General features: G+C 49.2%; 6 protein-coding genes across 6 annotated transcripts; 3 read left to right on the forward strand and 3 right to left on the reverse strand.

Moving 5' to 3' along the window:
- Nucleotides 1–98: 98 nt before the first annotated feature.
- PGRI_038440 (mitochondrial 37S ribosomal protein uS2m) lies at nt 99–1,274 on the reverse strand (the record flags this gene model as incomplete). Its single annotated transcript, XM_040791557.1, has 3 exons — nt 99–910; nt 981–1,184; nt 1,244–1,274. The coding sequence occupies 3 exons, from the start codon at nt 1,272–1,274 to the stop codon at nt 99–101; spliced, it is 1,047 nt and encodes a 348-aa protein (XP_040645634.1).
- Nucleotides 1,275–1,758: 484 nt separating this feature from the next.
- Nucleotides 1,759–2,435, reverse strand: hel10 (putative high expression lethality protein Hel10; the record flags this gene model as incomplete). The annotated part of the gene is made up of 2 exons (XM_040791558.1): nt 1,759–2,056; nt 2,107–2,435. 2 exons carry the CDS (start codon nt 2,433–2,435, stop codon nt 1,759–1,761), a joined length of 627 nt encoding a protein of 208 aa, XP_040645635.1.
- Nucleotides 2,436–4,255: 1,820 nt separating this feature from the next.
- PGRI_038460 (putative 60S ribosome biogenesis protein Rrp14) lies at nt 4,256–7,165 on the forward strand (the record flags this gene model as incomplete). Its single annotated transcript, XM_040791559.1, has 5 exons — nt 4,256–4,481; nt 4,588–4,810; nt 5,404–5,428; nt 5,482–5,568; nt 5,687–7,165. The coding sequence occupies 5 exons, from the start codon at nt 4,256–4,258 to the stop codon at nt 7,163–7,165; spliced, it is 2,040 nt and encodes a 679-aa protein (XP_040645636.1).
- A 790-nt stretch (nt 7,166–7,955) lies between these two features.
- Nucleotides 7,956–8,780, reverse strand: PGRI_038470 (NuoI/complex I 23 kDa subunit family protein; the record flags this gene model as incomplete). The annotated part of the gene is made up of 3 exons (XM_040791560.1): nt 7,956–8,086; nt 8,154–8,419; nt 8,515–8,780. 3 exons carry the CDS (start codon nt 8,778–8,780, stop codon nt 7,956–7,958), a joined length of 663 nt encoding a protein of 220 aa, XP_040645637.1.
- A 285-nt stretch (nt 8,781–9,065) lies between these two features.
- On the forward strand, nt 9,066–9,857 carry acpA (acyl carrier protein; the record flags this gene model as incomplete). The annotated part of the gene is made up of 6 exons (XM_040791561.1): nt 9,066–9,284; nt 9,373–9,390; nt 9,495–9,575; nt 9,647–9,695; nt 9,755–9,793; nt 9,850–9,857. The coding sequence occupies 6 exons, from the start codon at nt 9,066–9,068 to the stop codon at nt 9,855–9,857; spliced, it is 414 nt and encodes a 137-aa protein (XP_040645638.1).
- An 860-nt stretch (nt 9,858–10,717) lies between these two features.
- Nucleotides 10,718–11,975, forward strand: PGRI_038490 (GOLPH3/VPS74 family protein; the record flags this gene model as incomplete). The annotated part of the gene is made up of 4 exons (XM_040791562.1): nt 10,718–10,990; nt 11,073–11,319; nt 11,382–11,875; nt 11,925–11,975. 4 exons carry the CDS (start codon nt 10,718–10,720, stop codon nt 11,973–11,975), a joined length of 1,065 nt encoding a protein of 354 aa, XP_040645639.1.
- Nucleotides 11,976–12,176: the final 201 nt, after the last annotated feature.

Raw genomic sequence — 12,176 nt, forward strand, 5'->3', positions numbered from 1 at the left:
TATACAGTACAGAGTCCCGTCGTTTCAATGCAATCGACCGGATAATGAAAGAAGAAGCAAAATGCAATCAGAAGATAGAAGGCACAATACGCAGCCGCCTACTTCCTCTGCTCCTCACCACCAGGAGCCATACCCGTGAACGGATCAAGACGCAGCTCCTCGGCTTCGATAGGGGTGTAAGTCGTACGACCATGTCCGGCCATCTTCAACCGACGGGCCTGACCCGCCTCACCAGCGCGACCAAGAATTCCCGCAATAAGACAAGTAGCGCGCAGACTATCATCGTTCGAGGGAATCGGGTAGGTAACACGTGTAGGATCCGCATCGGTATCAATAATACCAATAGTAGGAACATTGTTAAGCCCACACTCATGCAGCAAAACAACATTCTCAAGCGGGTTAAGGCAAACCACCAAATCAGGCTTGAGCGCCGGGCGATCGGCAAGATCAGACTTGAAGTTCGGCAATTCCTCGTCCAGCGCGTTGACAACCTTCGTCTCACAGTGACCGAGAATCTGCTCGCCATTCGTCAGAGAGCCCGGAATCCACCGCTCGAAAATGTGGTAGCCCTTTGCCAGCGACGCGGCCTTGACAACAGCCCGCTTCTGGCCCTTCCGTGTACCGGCGAAGAGAATTAATCCACCGCGTGCGGCGACCTCCTCCACAACTTTGGCGGCGCGGCGGAGGTGCGCAGCTGTTATATCCAGTGAGATGATGTGCACACCCTCACGGATACCGAAGATATATCGCGAGTTCTGTGGGTTCCAGCGCGAAGTCGAGTGGCCTAGGTGGGTTCCTGCTGCGAGCAGCATTTCCAAGGAAATCTGGGATGGCTTTGGGGGATTGCGGATAACATCTTCGGGGTTGTAGGAGGATTTCACGGTTGTGCCGAGTTTTTTGAAATTGCTTCCTGGGGGGAAGAAAAGGAAGATAAAGTTAGTTGGTGCGTTGGAGGAATCTCGAAGGAATTGGCGGCTCACTTTGCGCTTCGTCTGATGTGAATTCTTGTTGTGCGGGTGTGCTAGCCTCATATTGCGTCTGCACCATCTCAAAGAGGGGATTTTCCGGACGAGGGATTTCATCTCTAATAGATGTCTGCAATGTCTCGACTGGGGTTTCGGGCAATGTCGACTGGAAACGACTCGAAACCGGCGCTCGTCGGCTCAGAGCAAGGAGCTGGCGGCCTGTGGGATGATGTTAGCAGGGGCATTGAAGATAATAGCAGCAATTGGACCACACTCACTCTGGCGCATACAAAGCTTCCGTATAATCATTTTGGTAATACTAAATTGCAGATGTGTCTGACAAGGAGGTTACTGGGGACTTGTCCGCTCGAACTTTTGTCGGGCTTGGCAATTAATGCCTGAGGCGCTACGCTATTCCACTTGTGGTGTTTTGGCCTCTCCGCCTACAACGCTACTTCTCACAAACGGCAGTGTCTATGTATTATCACTACATTTTATGGTTCACTGTTCGGTTTTACTGTTTTCCACAAGGAACATTTCAGCAAGGTAATCGCAATGCAATTCTGAAAATTATGGTTAGATCACATAGAGGTGATTTCCGATATCAACGCAGTTCTGTCATGGTACAAGCCCTCTTGAAGGCGAAGAGAAAACCCCATGAAAAATAAAGTGATCTGGCGGAAGAAAAAAAAAATGCAAGCCGACCCGTTCCGATAACAAGAGCAAAAAAAGAAATTCATGAAAACCGTGTCATCAGGCAGAAAACGTAAGAGGAGAGTTCATCAGAAACCCTCTATTTCTTGAAGAAACCACCGAGCTGATCCATCATGGAGGGGCTGCTGCCGCTGTTGGAAGGAGGGCCGCCGTAAGGGCCACCGTGTTGCTGAGGAGACTGGCTGTTGCTGTTGCGGTGCTTCTTGACGGCATCTTCAGCGATGCTACCAATGATGGCTCCACCAATTGTTCCGAGGAAACCGTGATTGACCTTGTGGCCAGCGAAGCCACCAGCGGCACCACCGGCAAGGGCACCGGCAAGACCACGCTCGCCCTCCTGGGCTTCACCGGGGGCACCTTGCTGCTGCTCATAGCCACTGTAGTCTGTTAGTACATCAACGACGTGAAAGGTGAGTGAAGTACATACCCCTGGCGGTTCTGGTCGTGCTGTCCGTAGCCCTGCTGTTGGTGTTGCTGGCCAGCATAGTAATCAGATGAGCCACCCTGCTGCTGACCATAGCCTTGCTGGCCGTAACCGTGCTGAGGCTGACCATACTGTTGCTGTTGGTCGTAACCCTGCTGGCCGTAACCCTGTTGAGGCTGACCATACTGTTGCTGCTGGTCATAGCCTGGCTGGCCGTAACCTTGTTGGCCACCGTAACCTTGCTGTTGGCCGTAACCTGGCTGACCGTAGCCTTGCTGGCCATAACCTTGCTGGCCGTGGCCACCCTGGTTGTATTGGTCGTAGCCGGACATGATGTAATATGAATTGGATAGAAGACGGAAGATGGAAGATAGAAGGTGGAAGACAGAGTAAAGGGGTGTAAGTGATGAAGAGAAGTCAAGTGAGGGGGCAACCTTTTATAAGAGGTACACTCTCAATTGTACGGAGTAACCACAGGGCTGACGGAAAGAACCCCACATGGCAAGCGAAAACTTACGGAGTGAGGGGCGCAGAGCGTCAGCTTTTCAGCCTTGTACATCTTTGTTTTTACCGTCATTTTACTAGTGAAATTGCCCCAGAATCCACGCACTCAGCCCAATTTAGTTACACAGCCACACTCCGCGCAACATACTCCGTACATACATGTACTTAACTCCGTAGTGTACCTGTATTTAACTGTGGCTATGTCGGGCTGAGCCTCCTTTATACACCTGAACGGATCGGATAAGTTCAAATAGATTACACGGATCCCTCGGCTTCCACAGATCTTCTAGAATATCTTTCTCCACTGCACAGCGCCCAGCATTTCTGTATTAAATATTTTATTTGGCTGCCTACGCTAAGCCCCTCCGTCTCCGAATACCCGAATAGAACACCCGAATTTGGAGATTGCTACTCCGAATTGTTATGGCGTCACCCGAACACTCTCCTGACTATTATTATTAGTATCACATATGATTGATAATATGGTCCATTAGCGTCCACGGGTGCCCATTTGACGTCTTAATGTGTTCAAATCCATGCCAAGTCAAATTGCATTGAAATCATGATGACGATATGTCCAAGTGATCTTCACTAGCGAATTGGGAGGAAATAACATAGGTACAGTATAGATCATTTGTAATATACTTTGACTTCAGAGATGTCAATAACATATATTTCAACAATATATATATATATATATATTGTTGAAAAACATGCAATCAAGAATTACAGGATATAATAAACACATCTTGTCTACAACATACAATGAATACTAGCAAAGAAGATCGACATCATACATATCACACACCAACTGTTGATCCCGTGGACCACTCAGATGCTCTTATTTTCTAGTGTGTTGGATGATCAACTATGATCGACGCATGACTAGTTTAAACATTGGGATATAACATGGGACTTGATCAGATGGCAGTAGCTTAATCCATCCCCGGCACCCTTATATATATCCTACGTTGTACAGCGTACGCGCTGACCACTGCCGAGTGTTAAAGTCCAAATCACGTCTGAGATATATTCCGAACACACGGTCTTGATCGTCACTAGATCTTGATGTATATACTTTCAAACTATATCGTATAATGTACTTGTGCTATGAACTTGAAATAGTGAACATTTCGATCACTATTAGCACCACTTCAAATCCCCCAGATCCCCAAGATCATTCCCGACCCGAGCAGATCAAAGGAGTGCAGAGGACGTGCAGAACATGCTAGACCAATCAAACCGACGAGTTATAGCACGATCGAACGAACCCCCGCTTGTACGTAGCACTAACCTGTCAACTGCTCATCTGAGCTCCAGCAGTTTATACCTGTTTCAGCTCTGGTGCCCTTGCAGCCGGATGATCATTGGAATTTTACTCTGCTGATCCACTTTTTTCTTTTTTCTTCATGTGTCAGAACTATTTTCTCTTCGGTGTGAGACTTTATTGTGGGAGCTGGATCATGGCCGTCATGCACTTATAACTCAAGCTGAGGGCACGATCGGCATGGAGGTTTTGCTTTTTTCACACTTTTCAAATTGTTCCTAGGGATCGTTCTCTTGATTCTTGACTGCTTTGTTGTTCAGACATTAGCTATTACGTGCGTGTTTGTATATGACTGGGCTATAGTTAGTCCATGCGCAAAAAATGCTCCTGCAATCGGTCCTTCCAGCGCTGTGCCTTTTTCTCGGTGTCGCATCTGCCAAATCACACCCAACGGTCTATATGATTCGACATGGCGAGAAGCCTCAGAATCCAGACGAACATGGTCTAAGCTCAGATGGGGTCAAGCGGGCACAGTGTCTGAGGCATGTTTTTGGCCAAGGCTCAGAGTATGACATCGGGCATATTATGGCACCTCATGTGAAAAAGAGTATGTTTGTAGCAGGACTCGACAGTAAACTAATACCACACATAAACGAACCGCGGGGGACGCTGAATTTTACAGACATGGCTGACAAGATGTTTTCTGTCTACAGATGGCGCGCATGGACGTTCGTTTAAAACTGTTCTACCGCTTGCCAACGATCTCGGTCTGACAGTTGACACGCATTGCAAACGGAAACAAGCGAAATGTGTGGCTAGGGCGATCAGGTCCTATGACGGACCGGGCAACATTTTGATCGCATGGCGGCACAAGAATATGGGTGAGATTGAGGAGGAGCTTGGTGCTCTTGATCCAATTAAATATCCAAAAGAGCGGTAGGTTATTGTATTGTCATGTGTCTTTCGTTGTACTATGAGTTTCGCATTTGGGGAAATGCCTGGGAGACGGTTGTCCCATGGAATCCTCGACTCGTAATTCCCGTCGATAGAAGCTCGTTTGTTTGTCTTATGTTTCATTCTCCTGCTGACTATTTCAGATTCGACCTCATTTGGACAGATCCTTGGCCGTATGGGAACGTGACGAGTATCAAAAGCGAGGAATGCCCGGGGCTAGATGTTAGGACTGGCCTGGTGGATCAGTTTTGATATAGAGATGGAAAGCATATCTACTTCGTTTGTCATTGAGCGTGTATTCATGGGTTGAATAAGACAATTTCTATTATCAACGAATCAATAGACAAGGCAGGTAGAATAGAGCACAATCAAAAGGCATGATGAATAGAAAGTGGGAACAATCAACCCCCAAGAACCTCTCTATCAACGCACAGACCAACCTAGCAAAATTGTTCTGTGAAGGCGGTGAACCAGCCGAAGCGGAGACAATTGTAGCGCCAAGATTTCCTCCCCCCAAATTTTTCGTTGCGCTTGATTGTCGAGCTTTCCCCTCCAGATTACAATTTCTGTTTAAGGGAAAAGATCATGGATGATATCGAGGTTTGTGCACTCGGAGAATGCCCCGCAAGGATTGCGAGCTGACTGCCCCCAAGGAACGGCTGCGCAGCCATGCGCAGGCATTTGACGGTCTACTGTCTTTGATCCCCGCCAAATACTATTATGGCGAAGAAGATACAAGTGTATGTAGTCTTTGTTGCGTCTGATAAGTTGGCTGTGGTGTGATTGGAGTCAATTTCGTGTCCTTGCCTTTATCGTTCATTCCGAAGATCTCTGTCTGACCATCATCCTCATTTTTAGGATCAATGGCAACGCAAAAAGCAAACCAAAGAACAGGCACGCGAGGCAAAGCGGGCGAAGCTGAACCCTGAAGCCGCTAAGACCGCCAAAGATGTGATGGATGAAAACGCACGCAAGCGAAAGCGGGAGGACGGCACCCTCGAGTCCGACTCGTCCGACGGAGAGTTGGGCACAGAGACCCCCAGGGAAGGACTGCAACGCGGAACCGCCAACATCAAGAAGCAAAAGCAGGTCGACAAGACTGATAAGCCAGACGCTGCCAAGACAGCAGAGGCCGAGGCACGGAAAAAGCAAAAGGAAGAGAAGAAGGCCCAGAAGAAGGCTGCCCAGATGGAGAAAAAGAAGGCTAAGGATGCTGCCCGGAAGGAGAAAGCTCAGCAGATCAAAAAGCCATCGACTACCCCAACTGAGGGTTCTGAAAAATCTGCACCCAAGCCTAACGGCAATGCAGCCAAGGACACCGAAGCTTCCGAGGGTGAAGAGGATGATGACCAAGAAGATGACGGTGTTGTCGAGGAAGGCTTCTCCGTTGAGTTCCACGTTGAACAGGAAACCCCTTCTTCTGTCCCATCTACCACCGACTCTCCTAGCCTCGATGCCTCAAATCCCCAATCCGGCTCTTCCTCCACTTCCTCCATCGTTCCTCCTTCCGCCTCCACCGAAGCCAAATCCTCAGAGCCCAAACCTCTCAAGCACACACCCGAAGAGCTGAAACAGCGTCTACAGAAGCGTCTGGATGAACTCCGGGCCAAACGCCACGCTGATGGACTCAATGGCAAGCCTGCACGCAACCGCCAAGAGCTGATCGAAGCCCGCCGGCAAAAGGCCGAGCAAAGAAAAGCACACAAGAAAGAACTGCGCGAAAAGGCCAAGGTTGAGGAAGAAAAGAAGAATGACGAGGCCATGGCCCGCCGCTTCTCGCCCGGTGGCTCTGGATCTCTCCTGGCATCACCCCGCTCCCCTGCCGAGTCTGTCAGCTCCAACAACAATTTCTCCTTCGGCCGTGTGATGTTTGCAGACGGCCAGCAGACAGACGCCACCGGAACCAGCGTGCGCGACAAGCCGAAGACCAGCGGTGCCCGTGACCCGGGCTCCCAGCTCAAGGCTGCCGAGGCCAAGAAAGCCCGCCTCGAAGAGATGGACCCTACCAAGCGTGCCGAAATTGAAGAAAAGGACCTTTGGTTGAATGCCAAGAAGCGCGCTCACGGCGAGCGTGTCCGCGACGATACCTCTCTACTGAAGAAGGCCCTCAAGCGCAAGGAGTCAGCGAAGAAGAAGTCCGAGCGCGAGTGGGGAGACCGCATGGACGCCGTCGCCAAATTCAGGGGAGAGCGCCAGAACAAGCGTGAGGAGAACCTTCGCAAGCGCCGGGAGGAGAAGGGCACCAAGGGAAAGAAGAAGTCCAGCAGCGGTGGAAAGAAGAAGGCTGCTCGTCCTGGATTCGAGGGCAGCTTCAAGGGTGGTGGCAAGAAGAAATGAACAAGCTTCTCCCCGGTGGCTTAATTTTATCTCATTTCTCGCTTGCTTTTACATCAACCCGTCTTCTTTTAGATTCTTCTTTCTCTTTTCTCTGCATACCCTTCAAACGTGTCTTTGCCTCTTGGATGTTTACATCCCTGAGACAAAATTGCACACGGAAGCCCCCGAACCAACTAAAAAAAGTGTTTTGAGACTTTGAACTGGGAAATATCCGTCCGGAGATCAAGGTGCCTGGTGTTTGCGTTTGTGTCTTTGGCGGCTTGGTCCGTCAATTTATGTCTATGCATGACAGCATCGGTAGCGATTTGATTTATCTGTGAATACAATATCATTTTCTTATCGAGCTGTATATGTCTTCCTTGTGTCTTTATGCCTATGTAAACCACTAGAACTCAATATGTACGTTATGTATGCGGTTAGCGGAAAGGTGCTCCGCGTAGAATATAATATGGCATCAATTGAATTTATATATTTTGAATTGAATCTCAACCAGAAGAAAAAAGCTGCTAGATTCCACAACATAGGAAATAAAAAGAGACAAGGGAGCCAGGGTTCCAGGGAAAGACATTTCCTTTAGGAATTGACTAGTACAAGATGATAACACAGTCGAGGGCAAGTTATGTACAGTGATGTGATGGGGCTTAAAATCTTTCTTGTTTTTCAAGGCACTGATTGATAGTGCCTCTTGAATGGATGGGTATTGCGACCAGCATCTTCTTGTGCACACATCTAACATCTAGAATAGATGTGGGTTTGTCTGAAGACACCAATGAGATTGGAGGAAAATAGATTATCGGTAGGGAGCATCTGCGCGAGCAGCAGCAGCAATCTCAGGCTCCCACTTGTCACCGTTGGAGAGAAGCTTCTCCTTGTTGTACAGAAGCTCCTCGCGGGTCTCAGTGGCATACTCAGCGTTGGAAGCTGGTAGATAGAACGTTAGTAATCCGGTCTGAATGTTAAAGATGTAACCGGGGAGTGTTGGACTCACTCTCAACGATGGCATCCACAGGGCAGCTCTCCTGGCAGTATCCACAGTAAATGCACTTGGTCATATCAATATCGTAACGGGTCGTCCGGCGGCTTCCGTCCTCACGCTCTTCGGCCTCAATGGTAATAGCCTGAGCAGGGCAGATGGCCTCACAGAGCTTGCAAGCAATGCAACGCTCCTCACCAGTGGGATAACGACGGAGAGCGTGCTCACCACGGAAACGGGGGGAGATAGGTCCCTTCTCGAAGGGGTAGAAGATGGTGTAACTGGAAGATGAGGACACAATTAGATGATATAATTCGATGCCACTGGGTTTGGACTGCGATCCGCTTCGCCGGCAAGGTGTGGGATAAGGACTTACGGTGGTCTGAAAAACTGCTCGAGCACCACGTACATGCCGCGGAAGATCTCAGCCATAAGGAAGTATTTGCTGGCCTTATCCAAGGCGGACTCGGAGTCCTGATCCCAGCGCTTGGGCGGGGGCAGGCGGAACCCGGCCTGAGGGGGTCCCGCTGGACTTGCTGCGCGGTAGGTCGAGGTAGAGAAGTTTGCGGCCGAGCCCAGCAAACCGAAGGGGGTCGGCCGACGGTAGGCGATTAGCCTCGCGACCGAGCGGGTGGCGGCCATGGTTTTGGAGAGGAGAGTGAGTTGGAGGGATGGGGAGTCGAGGTTCAATTGGAGGTGGTAGGGGAGCAAGTCTTAGGTTGTGGTGGTTTGCAGGTTTCGGGCTTAGGTCATTCCTTTCTGTCGGGCGTTGATTGGCCCGCAGGATTTTGCTGGGCGCGACCTCACATCTTTCCTCTTCTGCGGCAGCCGTCTTCCCCCAATCTTTACCCGTTTACTCTCCACCATTTCTTTTTAATACTTTAGATCTTTTCAGCCTTTGTGCTATTCCGATCAATTTATTTCATCATGTTCCGCTCCGCCATTGCTCGTTCCTTGAAGGCTTCCGCCCCCCGTGTCATCAAGACTCCGGCTCCCTTCCACATCCGCAGCTCCCCCATTGCTGCTAAGGTCCCTCAATTCACTCCCTGCTTCGTTCAGGGTGTCCGTCTCTACTCTGCCCCTGCCGGTCTGAGCAAGAGCGAGGCCGAGGGCCGCATAGTCAACCTGCTCAAGAACTTCGACAAGGTGCGTCATGTTGTTTTCCCGGGGAATCTCGCGATCTATCGGCTATAGACGAAAAGCAAAATACTAACTCAATTTGTGTCTTGTTTAGGTCTCCGATGCCAGCAAGGTCAGTAATTATCTACTGGATGGACCGTCGTGACCTTCACATCGCTATACGCTATTGGAGATGCGACCGAAAACATTCATCAACTAAACCCGTTTGACCTACAGATTAACGGCGCTTCCCACTTCTCGAACGACCTTGGTCTGGACAGCCTGGACACCGTCGAGGTCGTGATGGCCATTGAGGAGGTATGCGCCCAGTTTCCCTCGGAAAAGCATCGATTGTATATCTCATGACGGATATCTAACTTTTACAACAGGAGTTCAGCATTGAGATCCCCGACAAGGAGGCCGACCAGATCCACAGTGGTACGTTAAGACTTGGTGAACTTGTAGTCCCCCAGAGCTAACATGAATATCACGTATAGTTGAGAAGGCTGTCGAGTACATCATGGCCCAGCCCGATGGTATGTGAACCCCATAGCATCTCTTTTTTGCTTGACATCTGCTGACATTGTCACAGCCCACTAAATATTTAATTTGAAAACTTGGGATCGGTTGGAGAATCGGATAGAAAAAGAATCGGGATGTTGGCGTCTGTGGAGTTCACTGGACACAGTGACGCTCAACCGACATGCTATTTTGTATGCTGAATACATGCCAGTGGCTTTTCTTTCCTATATCGTGTATATCATTTGAGTGCAATTTATGCAATTTTGAAACAGTATTGCTACGTGGTGATCACCGAATGCGCCTGGACTTATATCCCAGTTTAATGGTCAATTGAACCACTTTCTTTGATAGATATATGCACATGTATGTATTTAGATGCATAGTTACCTCTATATGTCTCATATGTATGAATTGTACTTTGTAGAGTTGGCTTGGTTATTTATTTAACAGTGAACATAGAACAAAAACATAAAGTAGATATATCTAAATGAAATCAGAAGATCTTATATGCCAAGTAATTTAGATTGTCAATTAAAAAAAAAAAGTTAGAGTCATAAATAGAACCTATAGGGAGATTACCATCCCGATGTCTTTTTGACGGGCGTTAACGCACCCGCAAATACTCAAAGAGCCACCTCACCGAACTTCCTTTGACCTTCACCCTTTTCACAACTTCCAGTCGCCGATTCCTCTCATATTTAGGCGGGTTAAGTCTAATCTACCCGACACTGTAATCGTTTTGGCTAGCCCACTCGGTCCCTGGTTTCCCCTGACACCGAAAGTCCCACTTCAACCACAGACTCTCCGGTCTGAACGGTCCTCCTCAACATCGCACCATCTAGACCATTCAAACCATCGGCATATAGTTCGGAAGCCTTTGGTCATTCCCGGCCATATCTCTCTCCATCCCTTTTTGATCCCCCACCCGACCCGATCTCATGGCCTCAGCAGCCGGGGGCTTGACTCGCCGCAGAGGCGCCGGTCGAGTCGCTGGGGCAGACGAGCAAGATGACAGCCGAGTGTCATCGCCAGTCTCTCGAAATGGCTCTGCGATGGATAACCGTGGACCGGAGACATCGTTTACCAATGCAGAGAATGGCCACAAGATCGCATTCGACCCCCGCGACATCAGCGAAAACGAGGAACGGGGCAAGCAGCCCAAATTGACTCTGATGGAGGATATCTTGCTGCTGGGTCTGAAGGACAAACAGGTGAGTCTTCATGAATGCTATCTCATGTTCGATTATTAGATTCGTGGTTCCGATCGCTGACCTCGCGCCCGCACCGCAACAGGGCTATCTGTCTTTCTGGAACGAAAACATCTCATATGCCCTGCGAGGGTGTATCGTCATTGAACTTGCGCTCCGCGGACGTATAAGCATGCAGAAGGATTCGTCGCGCCGACGTTTCCCCCTGGCTGACCGCATCATTGAGGTCGTCGACGATACATTGACTGGGGAGGTCTTGCTGGACGAGACACTGAAGATGATGAAGTCAAGCGAGAAGATGAGCGTCAACTCATGGATTGATTTGCTAAGTGGTAAGATACTCCTGGAGCAGAAATTTGGGTCGCGGCGTACTTACAGACCGGGCTGCTTGTAGGCGAAACTTGGAATTTGATGAAGATCGGATATCAATTGAAGCAGGTACGGGAACGACTGGCCAAGGGTCTTGTGGACAAGGGCATTCTCCGAACCGAAAAGCGCAACTTCCTTCTCTTCGATATGGCGACGCATCCTGTGGTCGACGGCGGCGCGAAAGAAGACCTCCACCGACGTGTACGCAACATCTGCAGCAACCGCACTGTGATTATCCCTCCTAGCCCGTGGCTCCCCGAAGACGCTGAATACCGATACCTTCGTTCAATCACCATGGTCTGTGCCGCATACGCTGCAAATGTGCTTGAGAACGCATTGGTCACCATGAGCCATGAGGCTCGCGAGAGAGCTTTCGCGCAGGTGGATGAATTGCTTGCCGAGTATTCGCAATGGCCGTTTGCTCGGAAAGCTGGAGGTTCGCAGGCTATTGGAGCTAATTTGGCTCAAGCAATCAATGACGAGGTCAATCGAAACAAGGACAGAGAGCTCCAGATGGAGGTAAGCTGCAATCTCCCAACGTAAAAACGCAGTACTAACCAATGAACAGATTGTCGCCGCATGCTTGAGCGTTTTTACCAGACTTGATTCTTTACTTTAACGGAGGTACCGCGTAATACATTGTCTTTTTACGATTTCTTCTCCCCTTCTTTTACCTCTTCTTGCCTTGCTCGGCTACAAAACTTCTGGTTTCTTCTGTTCATGTAGTTTGATATGGGGGCAGAGCGTCGCTTTTCTTTTCATATTCATCGGGTCAAAACTTCTTGTATGGGATATCTCATCAAATTTTTTTATTTACTTC

This window comes from Penicillium griseofulvum (assembly GCF_001561935.1).
Source record: "Penicillium griseofulvum strain PG3 chromosome Unknown contig_86, whole genome shotgun sequence".
Lineage (NCBI taxonomy): Eukaryota > Fungi > Ascomycota > Eurotiomycetes > Eurotiales > Aspergillaceae > Penicillium > Penicillium griseofulvum.